At 39.7% G+C, this 22,096-nt stretch overlaps 1 protein-coding gene across 1 annotated transcript; it reads left to right on the plus strand.

Annotated features, from left to right (window-relative positions):
* Nucleotides 1-271: 271 nt before the first annotated feature.
* Nucleotides 272-20,582, plus strand: UPRT (uracil phosphoribosyltransferase homolog). The gene is made up of 7 exons (XM_014827416.2): nt 272-832; nt 11,102-11,144; nt 13,824-13,893; nt 14,945-15,007; nt 16,764-16,925; nt 17,597-17,695; nt 19,621-20,582. Exons 1-7 carry the CDS (start codon nt 456-458, stop codon nt 19,725-19,727), a joined length of 921 nt encoding a protein of 306 aa, XP_014682902.1. The 5' UTR covers nt 272-455; the 3' UTR covers nt 19,728-20,582.
* Nucleotides 20,583-22,096: the final 1,514 nt, after the last annotated feature.

Here is a 22,096-nt window from a genome sequence, read left to right on the forward strand (position 1 = left end):
TCTGAAAACATGGGCCTTATGTGTGTAATCATTTTATCACTCTCCATCCCTAGTTTTTCCTGCCTCTACCACTTACCCTAAGTTCTGCACGCAGAATCCCTAGGGACTCCCCGAAGACGCTGCATCAAGCACCCTTGGCCTCACCCTGCCTGCCTGGCTAGGTGTGGGAACCCACCAAGCCGGGTTGACTGAAAGGGTTAACAAGCAGAGCGTTGCAGAGCGGCAGGGAGAGAAGCCAATCGAGCGCCTAGGCAGGCGGATCGTCTGGCGTGGGCGGGGCCGGGACGGAACGTGCGGAAGGAAACGGCGGCGGCCGCGGGGTGAGAGGGCGGCCGGGGCTAGAGGTTCGGAGGAGGCGGGGGCGACGAGGAGAGCACGTGAGCGCTGGCCGCTTCTCCCGGCTCTGCTTTATCTCTAGGGGTCGGTAGCTGCGGGGACAGCCCAGGGCCCGGTGTATGGCCACGGAGTTACGGTGTCCGGACTCCATGCCCTGTCACAACCAGGCAGTAAAGTCTGCCTCTACCCCAAGCCCCGAGCCGCCGCGACCTGGTGACCTGATCCCAGACCAAGCCGGGGGAAACAGCGCCTCCGTGGCCAAGCTGACTCTCCTCGCCGGGCACGCCCATTCGAGCGTACCCGCTGAGAGGGACCCTCAGGCCTGTGGCGGCCTCAGCCTCAACTCAGAGAACAACGGTGGCAGTGGCAACTATGACGCACCAGCCAGCGATTCCCTCCTAGGGGACTGCGAACTCTCGGGGCAGATAGGGGCGCAGCTTAAGCTGCTGCCTATGAATGATCAGATCCGGGAGCTGCAGACCATCATCCGGGACAAGTGAGCCAAGAGCGGAAGGGGAAAGGGAGGTGGAGGGTCCCTCGGGGTGTGGGAGGGGATTGGAAGTAAAAGGGCTAATGGGTAAGGTTCTTGGCCGTGGCAAACTGGTCCGTGGAGACTGTGCCAGGGCCTGTTCTTTGAGGGGGAGTGTCACGTGACTCAGGCCTCCAACCGTCTCCTAGTTCCTGTGTTTAACTTCGCTTTGTGTAGGGGAGGGAGCCTTTTCGGTAGCTTCGGGCTGCTGCTTTGTCTCCCGTAAGCGATGACGAATCCTCAGCCATTCCAGGAGGGTAAACGCGTTTTACGCTATCTGCCTGGTGCCCGTCCACGTGGTAAATCCATAACCCAGAAATGGTTACTATCGGAGGTTGTGCTCTCCCTCCAGTCATCTCAGGCTCACAAATAGGAATAAAGCAATTTCTGTTGTGCTCAACAGGACCTCTGACCCTTTAGTGTTTGCTACTGCATATATGTCGTTTTGTCTAAGGTCTTTATTAGTCTTGGAGTTTAGGTTTACTCGGTCAGGTGAAAGCTTACCTAACTTTTATCAGGATTGTTTTACTGTAAACGTTTTTTGTTGTTAGTGCCATAGAGTGGATTCTGACTCCTGGCGACCCTGTGTACAGTAGAGCAGAACCCTGCCCAGTCTTTTTGCACCTTCCAGGCTAGATGAGACAATCCTCTGCTGCTGTTTATAGGGTTTTCATGGCCTTTTTTTGGGGGGGGGAGTTTGAAATGGGTGGCCCGGTCCTCCTTAGTTTGCAAGCTCCGTTCAAACCTCTCCACTATAGGTGACCCTGCTGGTATTTGAAATACCCCTGGCATATCTTCCAGTGCCATAGCAACACGCAGCCACCACAGTATGACAACCGACAGATGGGTGGTGTGGTTCCCTGACTGGGAAACAAACCTGGACCCTGGCAGTGAGAGCACCAAATCTTAATCATTAGACCATCAGGGCTGACTACTGTAAACTTATAGGACATCAGATGTTTCCTTTATAGTTAGTGGAGCAAAGAGAGCCTAAAGGAGTCTTTGGCACCCCTCCTAATCCCACAAACTAAAGTAGCCAAACCTTCATGTTAAAATGCTATTTTTAGGGGATCTCAAAACTCATGTTGTAGATGGGGGTTCCTTAAGGGAAATATGTCCCATGATGAACTAGAGCTGGTTTCTACCTTGGCAGCACTTTAAATGTGTAGCTGCTGCATATGAAAACACTCGTTTTTCAGTGGGTGCCTTGATCTTCTAAAATGGGTACTGAGTCAGGATGCCACTCCCTAAATCAGACACTAATAACTTTTTCTTCATACTATTGTGATAGGCTCCCAATTTGTTTCCCAGCAACCAGTTTTTCGCTCTTCCACATGCACCCACACATTACTGAACAATTAATCCTTTTAATATACCACTTTGATTGGGTAACTGCCCTACTCAGCAGCTTTCTTTGGCTGCTCTGAGTCTGCCAAATAAAGTCCAGGATCCTTAACTTGATATTAAGGCTTCTCTTTGTGGTTCCTGGAAACTATTCTGAAACATCCCTGCTTCTGCTCTCATCTGGAATTCTCTTTACTCCTTCTCTGCATGTTCAAATCCTACCTATTCTTCAAGGTCAAACTCAGCATTAAATGTCTGCCTCTGCCAAGAAGCTTTCCTTTTATCATTCTTCCTTGCTCATCTTCCCTGGCCTTTTTAGGGCTAGATTAACCTATTTCGTATGTTGTTATTTGTATATCAATCTTATCTCACCTATTAGATTTTAAGCTCCCTGAGGGCAGAAATTATATCTTTTACATTTTTGAATTCTCACCATGCCTTGCAAATAATAAATGCTCAGTTACTAAAGGATTTTTTCTAGCTCTTAAAATTATATTTATGAAACTATACTTTTTTTTTTTTTGCAGGGAAAGATTCACCTGGAGCTAACGTCTGTGGGCAATGTTTCTCTTTTTTTCGTTCTTCCCAAAGCCCCAGTACATGGTTGTACATCCTAGTTATAAGCCCTTCTAGTTCTTCTATGTGAGCTGCCACCACCACATGGCAGCTGACAGATGGGTGGTGTGGTTCTGTGACCGGGAAATGAATCTGGGGCACCAAAGTGGTGAGCACATTGAACTTTAACCACGGGACGATCAGGGTCAGCTCCTGTTTGTTTTTAATGAATCAGTATTGAAAACTACTGTGGTCATGTGCTCTAATAGATGAAGTAGTGATCTTAAAAAGTAGGAGGCGTGGGCTTGGTAGTTGTGGTCGGGGGAAGCCAAAATAAAACTTAGTTGTAAAACAAAGAAAATAGAATGATGATTCTTGTTTCTATAGAGCAAGAGTTACTAACTTTGAGTTTTGGGCCCCACTGCACCTATAGGTGGGCTTCAGGGCTTTAGCAAACCCTCTGAAATTATCTGGGAAAGTTATTTGTATGTGCATTTTTAATGGTTTTTTTTTAAAGATTTTACTTTTTCCTTTTTCTCCCCAAAGCTCCCCCAGTACATAGATGTATATTCTTCGTTGTGGGTCCTTCTAGTTGTGGCATGTGGGACGCCGTCTCACTGTGGCCCGATGAGCAGTGCCATGTCCACGCCCAGGATTTGAACCAACGAAACACTGGGCCGCCTGCAGCGGAGCGTGCCAACTTAACCACTCGGCCACGGGGCCAGCCCCATTAATGGTTGTTTTTTAAATAACATCTTTATTGAGATGTAATTAACATACCATACAATACACCATTTAAAATGTACATTTTGAGGGTTTTTAAGTATGTTCGTGGCTGTGCAACCATCACCACAATCAGTTTTAGAACATGTTCATCACCCAGACAAGAAAGCCTGACCCATGAGCAGTCATTCCCCAACCCACCCAAAGCCCTAGACAACCACTGATCTGTCCCTATTGATTTGCCTATTCTGGACATTTCATATAAATGGAATCATACAACATGTGGTCTTTTGTGACTAGTTCCTTTCATTTAGCATGATGTTTTCAAGCTTCATCCGTATTGTATCGGTATACCATTCGTTTTTTGCCTGAATGATAATCCATTGTATGGATATAGCATGTTGTGTTCATCCATTCATCACGTGATGGGCATTTGGGTGGTTTCCACTCTGGCTGTTATGAATAATGCTACTATGAACATTGGCATATGTGCCTTTTTATGGGGTGAGGATCCCTTAGCTTTCCTTTCATTTCACAAGGAGGTCTTCATGGCAATGTAAAGGTGAACCATTGCTATAGAGCTTGGAGAGGGCGTGACATTCAGCATTCATATATGACAACGTCAATACCCAATTTTACTGTGTTACTCAGAACAGCCTGCATTGTATAGTAAACCTGAGTGTAAGTGAAATTTTTTTTCTGAGTTTGGAAGGAGACAGTAGGATCCAGAGTGATCTTAGGCCAGATGTTTAGCATCTCTGTGCTTCAACTTTATCATTTATAAAATGAGGATGTTGGTAGTACCTCATGGAGCTCCTGGGAGGCTAAACAAGATACTGCTTGTGAACATTTGTTATAAACAGTGAAGAGCTGTGCACATTTAAGGCATTTCAAGCGTTCATGTTTAGATTTGTGCATGGTTCTGATTGCATCGTAATTGCTGGTTTCTTGAGCTTTCAGGGGATAGTAAAAGGAATTTAGCTGTATGTAGAATCCACGTTCTTATTTTAAAAAGCAACACTGAGAGATCCTAGATAATTTTTATCCTGCTATGATATAGTATAGCAAGACTCACTATAATTTTTGATAACTAACCGATGTTTAGTTATTTAGACTGGAGACAGTGTTTCAAGTTTTGTTTTTGTCAAATCTGTTAACAGAGGCCTCTATTCCTTTACCTTCAAAAATTGGCATCCCCTTACATGAACAAGACCTGTTTCATCCCCTCCAGGGGGCTGGTGTAGGGTTCCTGTGGTAAGAGAAGCTATATTTACGTAGGTCTAAGTTAGGGAAAGTGCCGTGAGTTATCATATCCTGTCTTCCTTGGGGCTTATGCTCTTCACTATTGTGATGTGACATTGTATAGATGCACTATGGAGCTGTCTGATAACAGAGGCCGTGGAAGTCCTTGTTATTCCTTTCATTGTTCCTGGTCCCTAGTATCTGTCTGGTGAAGGGTTTGATTCCTGAGTTGACTTTGGCCTGGGGAGGTGGGGTTTGAGCCAGCAGGACTGCATGTTTTTGTAGATATATAAAGCAGGCAAGATTGAAAACACTGGACTGATTTGAAACGTCTTTTTATTTTGTTGAAATGTGCAGGATTTGCAACATAATATATTGGTTGTATTACTGAATTTCAAGGAAATTGTTTTCTTTCTGAGAGTGTGGTAATCTAGACATCAAATAACCAGATAATGTACTCAGTCACGCGTGGGTCTCTGGTGAACTTGGGAAGATAAATGATTCCTTCATTTCCAGTTGTTTTTGTTGTTGCACTGGGTTACACCACACTTCCTTTTCTGCCTCCTTTGTATACTAAACTCAGCAAAGTCTGAGTCTAATGAACTTTTTCCTTGAATGTAGTTCATGACCTCATATTTAAGGCAGTGGAGTGTATTTAAAAGGTTCTCTCTCCTCTCCAGTTTTTCGTTTCCTTTTGTCTCCTGAGACATTAAAGCAAAGCTGTTTCATGAGCTGTTGAATGTTTCCTGTATATTCGTCCTCAGAGGGGCTTTGCCATGGCCTCAGCAGGCAGCTTGGATGAAAGTTGAGCAATATTAGAATATTTTAGTCTGTGAAATTGCACTAAAGGAGTACATTCAGCCTTGTGACTTTTTTTTTAGTCGCCTGAAGGGGAGACAGTTAACCTCAGGACGGATAAACATCCTTTGTAGCCCTAATGTGAGTGTAGCCTAGTGTGATTTGAGTCATCTGACTAGGTAATGGCCTGAGGAGTCTTTTTTTTCCCAAATACAAGTTTTTGGTACCCATCCTTAGAGTAGTCTTGGGTGGAACCTGAGCACCTGGAGCTTGACAAACGCCGCGGGTGATTGTGCTGTGCTTAGGCTGAGCCACCGCCCCTGGCAGAAGGGCCATTCTTCCTTGCATAGTGATTTGCCTGGCTCTGGATTTGGGATATAGGCCGAACTGGGGATTCCACACACTAAACAGAATCAGCCTAGAGACCCAGGCCCAGTATCATTGTGAGACTGGAGGAATCTCAAAACTTTTCCCTTCAACTTGTGCAAAACCAAAATGTCCACCACAGAAAAAACTGTGACCTGCAAGTTGTTTCAATCATGGACGTGTTTTTGGTTTTACTGGGTTTTCCATGTGAATTTTCTTACTGGCTTTTAGGCCAGGAGGGAGGAAGTCACCTCTTTAAACTATATATACCCCTGTTGTAATATTTATTGGGCATATCCTAATATTGTCTTGCCAACTAGTCTGGACTCCAGACAGGCAGAAAGGAGGTCTGGCCTGGTACAGTACCTGGCACACAGAAGAATTAATGTTGCAATCATTATAAAAAAATAAACTTCTGAGTGACTGAAGCCTGGGTTCTAAAGGAAAATGATAATTTCTCTTCTTTTTCTACCTGATTTTGAATGTTTACGTTGAACTTTGCTTTGAGGCACAAGTAAACAATTAATGACATTCTATTTTAAGAGCTTTTTAAGAAGGTGCTGAAGAGCTGTGACTTTGATTACTTGCACCTGGCACGTAGTAAAAGCTATTTTTTGTTTTTGTTTTGTTGTTTTTTTAACTTTTCACATCAGATTAGGTTTGCTCCAAGTGCTTCACTGGGGATTTGTTTTTATGAGGGTGAAGGAAGGAGGAGGAAAGTCATTTATAAATCCTCTGCATGCCGTGACAAACCCTGGAGCTGTTCTTTATTTTAGTGATCACATAATAATGTAGCTCTGGAGGTAGGGCTTATGTTTTCAGAGCTTTTGCTCAACATTGGCTCTAAATGGAACATTCCTTTGGTTTAAAACTGCCAGAAAAGCTTTTATATGCCACTTCTCTTTAACCTATTGCTTAAAAAACAAAAACATATTAGAGCTGAATTTGAGTCCATTTAGTCCTTCCTAATTAACTTAGGTTCCCAGGTAAAATACAGGACACCCAGTTAAATTTGAATTCAGATAAACGATGAATACTTTTTGCTGTTTAAGTATATCCTAAACATTGCATGGGATATACTTCTGAATTACAAATTTAACTGGGTGTCCTGTATTTTTACTTCTTAAATCTGGCAAGCCTGTGCCCGACTCTAACTTCTCCCACTCCAGATGCGGAAAACAGTGCTTAGGTATAATCTTCATTTTTGAAATGACACCTAATCAGTGCTGCTAGGATTTGATTTAAATTAAATTGTTTTCAGTTCTGAGTCGGAGGTTTTGATTTCATCATTTTTGGAAAGGATGGACTCTTGCATGCAGTAACCTTAGTACATGCTCTTTACGAGCCATCTTGTAGCAGCCGCTTCTCCCTCTTCAGCAGGGACATTTTAGTGATGTTTTATTTGCCTGCCAGACTCTTTTATTTCATTGTTTGCATTGTATGTACATGCCAGTCTGATTCACAGGGAGAGAAATATCATTAAAATATGTCTAAAAACTGGTTACCTTTTAGGAAGCATTCATTTATTAGAGCAAAATATAAATAATGGTTTTACTTAGGGTCTTGGAATCAGAGAGCTTCAGGCTGGGAAGAACCTTGAAATACTTCACCTCTTTAAGCCTCACTATTTTCATCTCTAAAGTGGTAGCAATCTTACTACCTCTTAAGGTTGTGTGAGGATTAGAGCAGATAATGTAGCAAAAGTGCTTAATACTTGGCACCAAGGAAGCTTTTAATAAATGGTGACCTGTGGGAAAGAAGAGAGTAATGTGCATATAATATTAGATACCTGATGTCACTTTTGGACCTTTTTAGAGAAGCTTTATAAATAAATCTTTGTACACTTGGGGTGTGTGTATGTATATATGTCACATTTATAACTATAATAGATACATATGTATACACAAATGATATGTATAATATATATACACACATAGTTGTTAAAATGATTTCTGTAAAAGGAAAAAAGGAGCTGTCAAGTTTATTCTGAATAGAGAGAAGTGATCAAGCGGCAATTTCTGCTGTAGAAATTGAAGTTGTAATTGTCCCAGGGGAGGATGTCTTCCAACCACACTGGAGAACCCCCTCTAGTCGTAGGAGTAGTAGTAGTGAGGCCTAGTAAGAAGAGGGGAGAAGATCTCTACTTGAAGTGTAAATTTGTTAATATTATAAAAACATTCCTCTCTCATAGTTCTATATCTTGTGGATGATAAGTAAATACCTATTAGTCTTTTGAAAGAAAGATCAGTGAGATTCAAGAGGTTTCATCTTGGCTTGGGTTTGCTATGAGACATACATGGGTTTTTTTTGGTTTTTTAAAGATTTTATTTTTTTCCTTTTTCTCCCCAAAGCCCCCCGGTACATAGTTGTATACTCTTCATTGTGGGTCCTTCTAGTTGTGGCATGTGGGACGCTGCCTCAGCGTGGTTTGATGAGCAGTGCCATGTCCGCACCCAGGATTCGAACAAAGGAAACACTGGGCCGCCTGCAGCGGAGCGCGCGAACTTAACCACTCGGCCACGGGGCCAGCCCCGAGACATACGTGTTTTTAAATGTATACAATTGCTGCAGCCCCTCTGGAAATTTTAAAGTGCTTTATAAACAATCTTAGGTAGGGAAGAGTCCATTTACCAAATCCACATTAAAATGAGGATTTGGCTTCTGGTATGATTTTGTTGTTTCAGTGTGAAGATCATTTTTTAAAATGGCTGCCTTTGGCTTTGCTTTAATTGCTACAGATGTGTGACACATTTGTTGGGGGGAATGTCAAAAAAAGTATTTTCTCAGATATGGTTAGGTCTGCATTGTTAATCCTGTTTGGGGTTTGTACAACTTAAAAGATGCTCAGTTTACGATTAATTAGATTTCGGTGCTCTGAATTATGAGGTCCTGAATATCATTGTTTAAATATTTGATCTTTAATCATTTGGATATATTTTAGAATATTCCAGGGATGTATGTCAGTGTGTTTGTTGCTTTGTGATAATTTTGCATTAGATTTTATTTGGGACTCTTAATCAGGTGGAAGATGATTAAAATGTCTTTCAAAGCTTTGTTTCCAGTGTGAGAGATATTTTAAAAAAATGATTTGGAGACAAAAGCGAATAGTTATGATTTGAAACAAAGTGCATGGAGTGAATAAGACCTGGGGTCTAGTTTACATTAAAACATATTTATTAACAAATACTTTAGTCCAATGTTGGTCCTAAAGTAGGGGCTCAGAGAATATGTGCAACTTGATTGATCCGACAAGTAAATACCTGCTTTATGAAACTCCGGTGTTAACAATGTTAAGGATTTAGATGTGGATATTGAAGACCACTGTGAAGTTTTAAAAATGCTATCAACTTACTGTATTCTAGCTGTACTTTAATTTCTAAATTGATTTAAAGTAAACAGTATGGGTCTGAAGTCTGTCTAAAACAGGAGAAAGGTAAGTAATTACTGTTTGTAGTGGGCTGACTTGGAGGAGTAAATGCTTTGATTGGAAGTCAAATAGCTATCGGGATGACAGGTCTTATTACGTTCTCATAGTATGTACCTTTTTTGGAATGTAGAGAAAGTGCTTATTATGCAAAAGTTATCAGCTGAGGCTGATATTTTTGGGGAGAGAGCGAAAGGAGTTAAAATATCTGATTCCGATGTAAAATAATGGATTTGGGCAACTCTGATCCCTTAACCTGATATAACTTTTCTGTGTAATAAATTTATGTGTGTAACTGTTCAGAAATTAAAAGCAAATATTTCAGATGTGTTCCTAAGATATATTACTGGATATTTCTTTAGGACAAATCCAGACTTTTCTTCCCTATTGAAAAACTGTGTTCTGGCCACCTAGACAAGTTTGTGTAGGTCTAGCAAACAGGGCAGTAGACTTCGGTATTTTTGGGTAGTTAAATGACTTTTACTGACAAGCATGTTATGAAGGTTAGTTATAGAAATGAAAGGTGCTAGTGTAATAGTATAGTTTCATTTGAAAACCACAGTACATAAAATAGAGCCTGTTTTAAATGGCTCTCTGTGTGTATAGGTGTGTGGGTAGAGTTTTCTGCGTTTGGGGAATATTTATATATAAAGAATACAGACCTATCTTCTTGCTATTGCTCAATTATGGTCCATATCTTAGAGAGTTAATATCTATAATATGGTAGAACCATGGTTACTTTAAGAAACCTAATGCCATTGTGTCAGGGATATTTCATTGCTTTTCCCTGTCAGAGAAAGTAAATGCAGCTTGAAAAAAAAAAAGAGTTGTGTTTATTGGTATACTGAGATAATAGATGCTCGCATATGCCATTTAGATGCTGTGTTGGGGAATGTTTTAGGTATGCTATGGATAGGCAGATGGGGATTTTTAAGGACATAAACTGTAAATCAGTCTGTTCAGTCAGATCTTTTAACTTATATGGGAGAAGGAAGAGGAACAATACTAGATCTTTACATACAGAAAAAATGTCAGCCTTTTAACCTTGTCTTTTTGGCTAGTTAACAGCTTGTGGGTAGGTGCAACCCTGGATTATTATTACTTGGGTGCTTCAGGATATGAAAGTATTGACCAGAAGGAAATATACCAGAAAATGGCAGAAAGATGTAGGGAATAAAGTAATTGATTGAAAGTAATTGATTGAAAAACAGGCAAAAGGAGCAAATTATCAATAATTTGAGGAAGAGGTCTTAGAAATGAGGTTCTGTGTTCTTGAAAGCAGTGGCAAAAGTAGAGGACTTGTTTGTACCATTCTCATTGCAGAAAGGATTAGAGACAAAGTAGATGGGTTACTTATCTTGGTAATAAGGGTTTTAGATCAAGGTGAATGGAAGGGGAGAATGGGGAGAACCTGGTGTTCTTACTGCAAAGTTTTTCTCTTAACTTGAGCTGTGGGCTTGCTGCCATTTTCCAGGGGGGTGCTTCATTCATTTCCTGGTTGAATAATATATACTTGGGCAGCTCAGTGGGAGACTGCATGATCTTTTCAATTCCTGTCTCTAATGTTGATATCAGGTAAGCATTTTCAATAATATTTGTCAAGTCATTCCATTCAATTTCCTGTATCCAAATGAAAGAGATCCTGCCTCAATACTAGTCTGTACCTATAAGCTTTTAAGCTTTTAGTATGTAATAGGTCTTAATATCAGTGTTACTATATGTATTAAGTAATATTTTACGTTAAAGCTCTAATCTAGACTAAAACTTGTACTACTTTTTTTTAGGACAGCCAGTAGAGGGGACTTCATGTTTTCTGCGGATCGTTTGGTAGGTAGAGGCTTTCCATTTTCTTTTCATTGTTGTTCCTAGTGATATAGGCATAGTAGGCCAAGGGCAATTTTTGTTCGAGAGCATTCTGCGGGTGAGAGAGATCATGCCAGGTAACCATCATCTTGCCAGATTTGTAAAGTGTTGTTTCTACTGTTGCTTTAAAGCTTTGCCTCAATCCCTTTCACCTCAGAGCATTGCCCATGAACACATTCTCTGTAGTTCTGAAGTACCACTACCTCTCAAATGGATCTTGGTAACTTGATCCTGAGCAACCCTTAAATGCCTCATCTTAGGGCAGTGAAGTGAAGTACATTAAAAGAAAACCAAACACGTAAGGAGACCTAGTAGTTACCCTTGTGGTATACATATAATGCACAAAAACGAATACTCTCTTGTGGTTTACGTGGTGGGGGGGTGGGTATTTATTTTGCTTCTTCCTTTCTGTATTATTCTTACATGTGAAATGCTAAGTTGGACTCTCTATGCTTTCCTCAGGGACTTTCTGTTAAGGATTGACCAAGCCCAGTTCTGTTTAGCTAGTGTGATCTGAGAGGATCTCAGGCCAAATTGGATTGTCTTCAGGGTAGGCACTGTGTATCCTTCTTGTGTTTATATCTAAGTGTGCTCAGTGCTTGGAATGAGGTTGATACATTTTCTGCTGTCGTTATTAATATTCATTCATTCACGAAATATATATATATATATTGAACTTACGTGAGTCAGGCACTGTGCTAGGCTTTGTTGCGGGGGGAGGAGATAACAGCGGTAAAGAATATAGACATGATCCTGATCTTGGGGAGTTTGCCATCTAAATATTCTAGTCAGTAATTAGTTTGGGAAAGAAAGAAAAGTGGCTTATTAACCTCATGGATCTAATCAGAGAGCACAAGATAGATTATTAAAGGGAATGTGAGGAGGGAAAAAGGCATGAAACTTTTCATTTAGATATTCCCTGGGGAAAATCTTTATTCCAGAAGAGCGTAGACAACTCTTGTTCTACTGTTGGCTTTAAGTATTCTTGGTTCAGAGGCTACTTCTATTTACAATTATTTGAGCTTCCAGGGGCAGTAATAACCCTTGGATTGCATCGAGAGAAATGTAGTTGACATTCCTGGAGTGATAGGTCCTTTTGTCTTTACACCTTTACCAAACCAAAGGGATAGATTCAAGGAGGAAGGAACTTGTGTTAATGGCTTTTGTGGGGAAAACAGAGGTCTTGGTGTTCACTGGTAGAAGATGGTTCCTTTTTCTTTCTTTTGCTTTCCTTGTGCCCTTTTTCTATAGAAAGGAGGAGTTAAGTTCATGGTAATTGTAAAATGCTTGTCTGAAAGGGTAGGCATTATATCTTAGTCAAATGAGAGATAATAAGGACCCGGGGCATAATTCCCCTGAGAGGCTGGTAATTTAGACCTCTCTGTTCTCTGCACTTGGCTTTGAAGGTCCTGATATTGGAGGGGAGGTGTTTGTGGAGGGTCTGTTGTCGTTGTGGTAGCGACTGGAGTCATTTAGGTTTCTAGTGTTGAGGATGTCTAGTACACTGTCTCTTCTAACACAAGGGTCCCATTAAAGTTGACATTAATTCTCTCCTGAATTTGTCAGGATTGGCTAACAAATTTTATGTTTTAGTCACTCTTCTGGTTTTATGTTCTCCTATAAAGTTTGGACACACTAAATTTCTGTCCCACAGTTGCAGGAGATGGGCAGGAGGTAAGACTCTTTAGAGGAATGTTACTAGGAGGAGATCTAGGCTCTTCAAAGAAAAGAATCCTCTTCTTCCCCTGCAATTTGCTGATAAGAAACATTAGTTTCCACAGAAGGTGGTCGCTAGAGGTGTGTACCCATACACAGTATTCGAGGTTCCTGGACCCTCTGGTGGTACAGGCTGACAAAATGCTGGCCCATTTAGCATTGATCATTTTAATGGTAGCAGGATGTTGTGTGGTGATAACAGAGCATGCGGCCTGGCATTTCTCCCTGCTGTTCCTTGTTCTCAATCAATAATGTAATATTGATTGGAGAAAATGTGCATTGCAGACTCAGTGCTGCCTTAATTGTATTTAGCTCTGGGTGCTCATAAGAATACTGGTAATATCTGGTTTTTGGAGTCTGTTTCTAGTAGTTCTGACAGATTCTTTTCCTCTGTACCACATATTAAGATAGTTAGGAGCCTTCCTTTTTTTTTTTGTAGCTGGGAACCTCAGTGCATTCAACTGGATCCTACTTCAAGCTCAGTAAATTGTTTCAGCCCCATACACTCATTTATTTTCTCCTAAGAAGTTCCAGGATTTATTTGCGTTATGGTGGGCGTTTGTTAAAAAGAATCCAACTTGACAGTTTCAGAGAAGTTCCCAGTGGGTACTATTTCCAGAGTAACCAGAAGTGTATTACTTCCAAGTGTGCCTGCCGTGACTCTTGTCACTGTAGTTTTGCATCTCTCATAATATAGCCCGGACTGACTAAATAAGAAGCAGAAGGCATACTTGAGCCTTTTGGTGGGAATCACGTGCCTAACCAAGGTTGGATACCTGGCAGCAAGCAGCCTCACATTTCTTACTTCCATAAGCTAAATCCTTGCCTAGTGTGCTACTGACTTTTTGCCTAGTGGTCAGCTCCTGAGGCTAGCAGCTAACAGGATTCTTAGCAGGTTCTTAACTTATTCTTCCTTTGACTCTCTAGATCAGACTTGTTGTGGAAGAGGGATTGAATCAACTGCCATATAAAGAATGCATGGTGACCACTCCAACAGGTAACCAGGACTGTTTCTCTCATATTCTCCTCATAAAAATTCTGAGATAGAATTGGGGGAAAATGGAAAGAAAGTGGTCTAAGTCAGTATGCAAAATGAGGAGTCTAGATGGAGCTGTTCTTTTAAACAACTTAAACTTGGAGATGTTTAGTAGAGAAATACATCTGGATGACTTTTTGTTAATCGCTTGCTTGTCAATTCAACTTAAAGGTTAATAAATATTCTTCAGCATGCATGTGTTGCCTTTGATGATGGCACATTGGGACCAGAGTTAAGAATTGCTGGCAGCTTATCTTCACCTCTGGGCAAGCTGCTGGTGTTAACAAATGAGTGGGCTGGTTTGGCATTGAAACTTCCAGGTAAAAGGATGAGAAGTAAAAAAAAAAAAAAAATAAACTAAAAACGATGAGAGTTAGAGAAGGTGCTTTGTTCTACTCTAATAGAAAGCAGCCAAAGATTCCTATTTCACGGTTTTGAAATTCTGATTTGGTTCTTTAGTAAATAATGGAAGCTGTTCAGTGAAAGGTTGACATTATGAAAATTGGGGGCTGAACTTACTGCATCATAATTGATACAAATTCAGGATGAGACCAAGGGTTGACCATGTTCTGGTAACTACTTCAGCCTCTCCTGCTTTTTTAAAGCAGAATGGAGGCTCATGAAAAGGGAGGGAGCGAGAAGGCTCTCTGCTGCGGTTCACAGTGGGATCCCAGTTTGAATTGATGGTGTTTATAGCATTGTTGGAGTGCAGTGATTCTCCTCTAAATTCAATTTGAGGAACGGGTATATGAATATCATGCTATTGTAAGTCCTATTTCCTCTCGATGAAGTCCACCTCCCAGTTATTCCCACAGGTTTCTTATGAAGAATTAAGAAATAACTGAACAGTCATGACCCTTCTCATTATTTGCACAGGGAACCTAAGATGTTATACAGTGTGTCTGGACAAGGGTTGCTGTATACTCATCTGCTTTAAACCATAGGCACTTTATAAAATAAGTGGGTTTCTCCAATGATGAAAGATAAATTCTTTGGTTTTATTCCCCAACAGGGTACAAGTATGACGGAGTAAAATTTGAGAAGGGAAATTGTGGGGTCAGCATAATGAGAAGCGGTAGGTTTGCATATGTGTGATTCTGTCTCTTTGCGTGCATAGAAACACTGTTTTCCAGGAGAGAGGCGGGCTTGTCTGTCATAATTGCAGCCTGCCTTAGTTTAAATCTCACCACCCGCATTCTCTATCTTCATGGTGCCTCAGAATCATGGCCTGTGTTTTGGTGAGTTTGGCTAATTTTAACTACAAAGCATCTTCCCTAGTGGCCTGCCCCCATGGGCAAGTCAGCTCTCAAAGAGATTTAAGGGAGGGTGGGAGGATATAAGGATGAGATGGTGCTATCTTCGGGAGGACAGGGCAGCTTGAAGACTGACGGAATATGGCACAAATTCAGGCCTGCAGAACTTTGAATACCTGACTGGAGAAAATGTTTGTTCTGTTTATCTCTTTTGTAGGGAACAGTCCTACCCTGTCGGGGATAGACTGAATGACTTGTTCAGTATTTTTAGTTTTACATTTGATGAGTATGTGACCATGTAGGCAAAAGCACTTAGCTATCATTAACTCTAGGTATTTCCAATTGCTGGTCTTTTATAAGTGTTGTGTGTTTGAGTCCAACTGATTACACTTCTAAACCAACCTTTGTGCAGAGAAAGCACATGCTTGTAATTAGAACCTTTGCCTCTTACATGGGGATGATTATTTCTGTTTAACAACTTAATTATTTTTTGCACAATGTCCAAGATACGGTGAAAGCCTCACTTGCTTGCAGCGCAAACAAATGGATTATTTTTTTTAACATAGAAACATTCTCTTTTCTCCTTTGGCTGTGAAGTTCTGTCTGTGAACAATTGAATACCTCAAGTGAAATAGGAGCTGTAAGCTCCCTTTTTTACAGAAGGCAACTCTTACGCAATGATAGGATCTTCAGGACCATGTTGTTGAACCCCTAGTGTGTACCAGTGACCTTGGGGGGATGCATAGACAGGGTTGTTTTTAACCTTAATAGCTATTGGTTGATTTTCATATGTATTAGAAAGAAACTGTTTTTATGTTCATGCTAGCGATATAAAGTTTCCTCTTAAATGTAAATGAAAACAGTTAATTTAAAGAAAAATATTAAGTAAATAACAATACAAGTAGAATTCTGATGTGGCCTAAAATCTTGAAGATGCTATGAGAATGATTGACTTTTGGCAAACACTTCCATAAAGGAATTCAGACTCAAAAATAGCTCTGTGTTCAGAGACCGAGGGGGTGGTGGTGGTGTTAGTTGTGGTTCTCTAGGGGTAGAGGGAACAATCTAGTACTTTTTCACTGTTTACCAACAAAACATCTGTTATTGAAGTCATTTTTGGGCTCAGTGATGTCTCCTGATGCTGCCTTGATCTAGAAGGAGATCTTTGGTCTGTAGCGCCCATTCTTCCATAAGTCTTTTCTGTTTTTTCAGATGAAGGTAACAGGTGTAGGTGGTTTAAAGGCTTCCTTAAAATAATAGGAGTAAAATGTTCCTGATGTTGGAAAAGCTCAGGGAGCAGCTTAACAAAACACTTTATGTCCTCTAATCATGGAAGCATGACAGCTCTAAAATTTGCAAGCCGGCAATAAAACGAAGCTTATCGTAGTTTCATTGATCTGCACTAATTGTAAAATATGAGTATATCAGAAGTCAAAGCTGTTAGCTTAAGACTTGCTTTCATCTTGACAAGTCCTTTTTGTATTAATAACAGTCACAAACTATACTTTGGTCTGTTCCTAGATTTTCACTCTATCTCCCCCAACCCTTTTTCCCTTCTTTTTTATTTCCTTCTTCAAGGTGAGGCAATGGAACAGGGTTTACGAGACTGCTGTCGATCCATACGAATAGGAAAGATCCTGATTCAGAGTGATGAGGAGACACAAAGAGCCAAAGTATATTATGCCAAGTTCCCACCAGACATTTACAGGAGAAAAGTCCTTCTGATGTATCCAATTCTCAGTGAGTGGCTTGAGTTTAATTTGCAACATTTGGTTGGGGTTTAAATTCAACGTAACGCCTGCCTTCTAGGTACCCTTATATAAAGGCAAAAACTGTTTCTAAATGTGTTTTTCTCAGTTGGATTTGCAGTTGCCCTTGGCAGTTCACAGGAGAATTTTTATTGTGTAATAAGAGAATATATGTTATTAGCTCCAAAGGGCTTCTGTCTTAAAATGAACACATTGAAGCAAAGGATCTAATGAGGCAAAATATATAGAACTCAGAAAATATATTGAAATATGTCCTCTTTCTAACCCAATGACCATAGCAATGATTTTTTCGAGGATTTATCCTCTCTGGAGGTAATATTTTTTTTTCTCCTATTCTATTCTGTTTCCTAAGCTTACTCAGATCGCACCCCAGGGTTGGGGTGGATGGTGGGTATTAAATTTGAAATCTCCAATACTGAATGAATTTAGGGCTTGTCATGCATTTGAAAACTGAAAAGTGTAGCTGTCATATCCATTATTGAAAATAACATCATTGATAAAGAATAGGCACCTTCAAATGAAGCTTTGCCTGGTGGTGTCTTATGTTAGATTACTAAACTACCTTGACTTCAAAGAGACTTCAAAGACAGTTTGAGATAAATGTTAAAGTTTCTAATGCATTTGGTTCTCATTTGATTTCAGGCACTGGAAATACTGTCATTGAAGCTGTAAAGGTTCTTATAGAACATGGAGTTCAACCCAGTGTTATCATCCTACTGAGTCTGTTCTCCACTCCTCATGGTGAGTTCAGCATGAGACAGTAACTGGGGCTCCGGATGGTCTTGAGGCGGGTAAGTGTGCATCTGTCCAGCCTCTCATCCTAAGGAAAAGTTCATTTGCTTCAACATTAAATCTAAATCTAATTTTGGTAGTTATAACTTGTGTTTGTCATCTCTAACCTTAGTGATAATATTTTACACCATTCTAATGTTCAAATTCAAGTAGAAAAGTATGAACTAGCCCCATTGCAATTATTTTCCTGGTGGCCCTGTTTGGGTAGAGCCTGCAAATGGCTGACAGGTCCGTGTTTCTCCTTACTCCCCACATGAGCCTGCGAGCTCCTCCCAAACAGCAAGAAACTCGAGGTTCTAGCTGAAGTAGGCTTTGCAGTATGAAGCAAACAGCAGAAGTTTTTTAAGTTAGACTTCTGCTCAAAGGGCATGGTGAGAGAACTGTGTGTTCTCCAGTTCCTGAGGGAGGTAAGCCTAATTTAAGACCCTATTTTTTTGCCATAAGATCTAGGACAATTGTGAAAGTATCTTAAGAAAATAATCAAAGATGAATGTAGAAATTTAGCTGTTAGGATATTCACTGTAGAGTTATGTTTAGTGTAGGAAAAAATTTGGAAGTATGTAAATGATTTACAGTAAGAAAATAGTTAAATAAATATATAGTCAAAGGATGTAATATTATGTAACTGTTAAATCATGTTTTGAAAAATATTTAATGACATAAAATCTATGTGGTAAATGTAAAAGAGCAGGATAAAAAATAACATTAGAATAGTATAAAATGTTAAAAACAAGTTTAGATATGATTAATATAAATCATGACTGTTATGGCTACCAAAATCAGTCTTGGATTTAACGTGGAACCTAATAAATCTTTCCTCAGGATAAGAGGCCAGACAGATGCACAATACTATTTCAATTTTCATTTTAAAATACACACACAATATTAATGGGGTTATCTTAGGATGGTGGGATTCTAAGTGATTTGTTTTATCTTTTAAGCTTTTTTGGGTGCATTTTGCAAATGTTCTACAATGAATTTGTATTTGTTTCATAACTGAAAAGAAAGAAGTATGTGGCTTCTAGTTAGGGCATTTCCTCATTTCCCGAAGTTCCAAGTCTCAGCCAACCCTGAAGAGGCTAGAGAGTGTCTGATTGGGAGGGCTGCATTCAGTAGGCCATTGATTATTTTGCTGTTTGATAGTAAAAAATGACCTGTAGTTCAGATGTTGATGATGACAGAGTGATTTGCTTGGTCATCTATTTATATATAACAGAGGTGGCATTGTGATCATCGAGATAGCCAAATAATTATTGGGTTTTCTGCCTTGGGAGTAGAAAAGTAACCCCCTTGGTTCTAATAGTATATATTAAAATTGTATACTATTCTTTGACATTATAGATGAAAAAACGTTATGCTATGGCAGCCTTGCTATGGCCTTTTAGCTTGGCTGGGGTCCTAACTAGTCCGTTTCCCTGTACCGCCCAAAGCTAGAGTTGTGACTTCTAAAAAGCTGGCTTGCTCTAACATAGCAAAGAAGTCTTGGCATGTGTTTCACAGTGTTCCAGGTGAGAAACCATGATCTTATGTATGATTGTGTTTCCAGAAAGGATTATATTCTCTCTATTTTAGCTGCCCTTAGAATGCTCTTGGGGGGAAAGTTGCTATAACTGAATATATTTTTCAAATCTTAGATATTAAACAATTTGTCTTTACGTGAGTGGGCAGGGACATAGTCTGACAACTATCAAAGCTTTTCAGATATCAGATACTATAGAAACTAAGAGATTAACCAAGTCTGACTAGGTATCCAAAGGTCATTGCTCACTGTCCTCTGTCAGTATTAGACCTAGTGCCTGACTATAAACTTCCTGAATTTCAACTAATGTTACCAAAGTATCCTGCCGTAACATTTTTCCTCTTATTTTTTCAAGGTGCCAAATCAATCATTCAAGAATTTCCAGAGATCACAATTTTAACTACTGAAGTTCATCCTGTTGCACCTACACACTTTGGACAGAAATACTTTGGAACAGACTAAGTTATTGAAGGAAAATTATCTTGTGTAATGTTACAGTTATGTTTTGAGTTTCTACCTGTTTTACTAACTCACTTGAGGAATGGCAGAGAAAATTGTGTTAAAGATGCTTTGTAATTTTTGGAAATGGGTACAGTAAAAAGGAAATGCAGTAAAAAGGTTTATTTACTTTATTTGGTTGTTTCTTGACTTTTGGCACCAAATTCAACAATGAAGCACACACAGCTCTTAGAAAATATTTTAATAACCTTGTTCTGCAAGTTGCTGATCTGTCAGTGCATTGAAACTCTTCCTTAATTTATGAACCTCTCAGTTTGGAGGTTTTTTTGTGCCCACAAATAAAACCCAAATTGGAGTCACTTCTTTGGCCCACTGTAGTTTGCATTTAGTTCTAGGGAGATTTCGTGTACGTGGCTGTTGCTGCCTTCCTCCACTCTTACAGTACATGCAGGTGACTTGGAGAGGATGAAAAAGAATGCCTCCTGGAATTTTACATTTCCGTTACTGTCTTCTCTCAATTGGCTAACCATATAATCCTGCGTTATGTGGTTAGCTCTTGGGTTGAGCCATTGTGTTCTTCATGAATCATTTCCTGCCCTGTGCGTTGTTGGTCGGTGCCTTGCCAAGTGTAATGCAGTGAAGAAAATGGTGGGACATTTCCAGCGACTGGAACTGTAACATTAATTTACATAGATTGAACCAGGATTGTCTGGATGTTGACAAGGGAGGGCTAAGTGTTGTTAATGCCATCAATGCCCTAGAAAGAAATTGGTGATGGTTCTTCTGAGGTGAAGGGGAAAGGACAATTTTTTGCTGGGTTTTATGGCCAATAAGTAAATTAAAATGCTTCTTTTTTAATTTGGATGTTTCTACTGGAGGCCTTTGATTTGGAAATTTGTTATTTTGCATGTTTATCAACTGTAGGAGTATTAAAATAGGAAAAAATACTATATTTTTAAAAATCCCTAAGATTTATATGTATTCATATTTAGGCATCTGAAAGGAAGATAAACCATTTTAGAAATCAGTGTTTATGTTCTGAAACTTGCTTGTAAAAACCCTGATCTCATTTTACATTGATATTAAAACATTTTAATGGTGGTTGCTGGTTGATTACTTGATTAATTATACTCTTATAGCCCCACAGGCAGCTGTTGTGGTCCTCTGTTCAAAAAACAAGTTAAAACTCCAGAAAAAAGCAGAAGGCAGTGTCTTACAACCAAAGCTGATGAAAGTTAGCAAAGATTCGGGGAAAGGTTGGAAAGCAGCTGTAGAATGGACTGCATTTTCGCTTTGGAGCCTAGGAGTACTAGAAGGACTTCACTATATTTTTCCCTTTCATTTTGAAGATTATCATGATAAACTGAGATTAATTGATAGATTACCCATATTACAGTTCTTCCATTGTAAGTGTTGCTTTTATGCTCTTTTTGAAGTTATCTGTACTTGTCAGTTCCTCCTCCTTGTCAGTTAAGTGTTTTGATACAATGTGGATTTTGTTTGTTCCTATTAGCAGAAGCTGTAACTGAAGCCCATCAAAACCGCAATCTTTGTCTCCCTGTCCCAGGAAAGATGTGAGCCAGCAAATCTGGATAGAGCCTGGCTCTTTAGATTGATGCATCGAATTAGTTGGAAAGGTGATGTCTGCCACTCTAGGAGTCAGTGCTGCTGAGTTAGTGCTTATGTCAGAGCTTTAATATTTTGTTTGCTGTGACTTTCCAGAACATCAGACAAATTAATATTCAAGTATAGGTATAAAACCATATTTCAAGCAAATTGTTTTATATTATCAGCCGTTTAGATTTAACAAGTCTTGTTCCTTTTCATCACTGAACGTGATTGGGAGTTGAATTTTAGAATATTTAGAAGTGTGTTTTTTAATTTCCAAATATTTATAGGATTTTTTAGATTCCTTTTTGGTACTGATTCCTAATTTAATTCAGAGAATATACTTCATATTATTTGAATCTTTTTAAATTCACTGAAATTTGTTTTATGGCCCAGGATATAGTCTCTCTCGGTAGATCCTCCTTGTGTGCTTGAGAAGTGTATGTATCTTACTGTTGTTGGGTGGAGTGTTCTGTAAATATCAGTTAGGTTAAGTTGGTTGATAGTGTTGTTTGTCTTCTATTTCTTTACAGATTTTCTGTCTGTTCTATCAATTATTGAGAGAGAGGTGTTGAAATCTCTGACTATAATTTTGGATTTGTCTGTTTTTCCTTTCAATTCTATTAGTTTTTGCTTCATGTATTTTGAAGCTCTATTGTTGGGTGCCTAAACTGTTAGGATTGTTATGTCTTCTTGATGGATTAGCACTTCATCATTATGAAATGTCTCCTTTTATTCCTGGCAATATTGTTTGTTCTGAAATC

This window comes from Equus asinus, chromosome X (assembly GCF_041296235.1).
Source record: "Equus asinus isolate D_3611 breed Donkey chromosome X, EquAss-T2T_v2, whole genome shotgun sequence".
Taxonomy (NCBI): domain Eukaryota; kingdom Metazoa; phylum Chordata; class Mammalia; order Perissodactyla; family Equidae; genus Equus; species Equus asinus.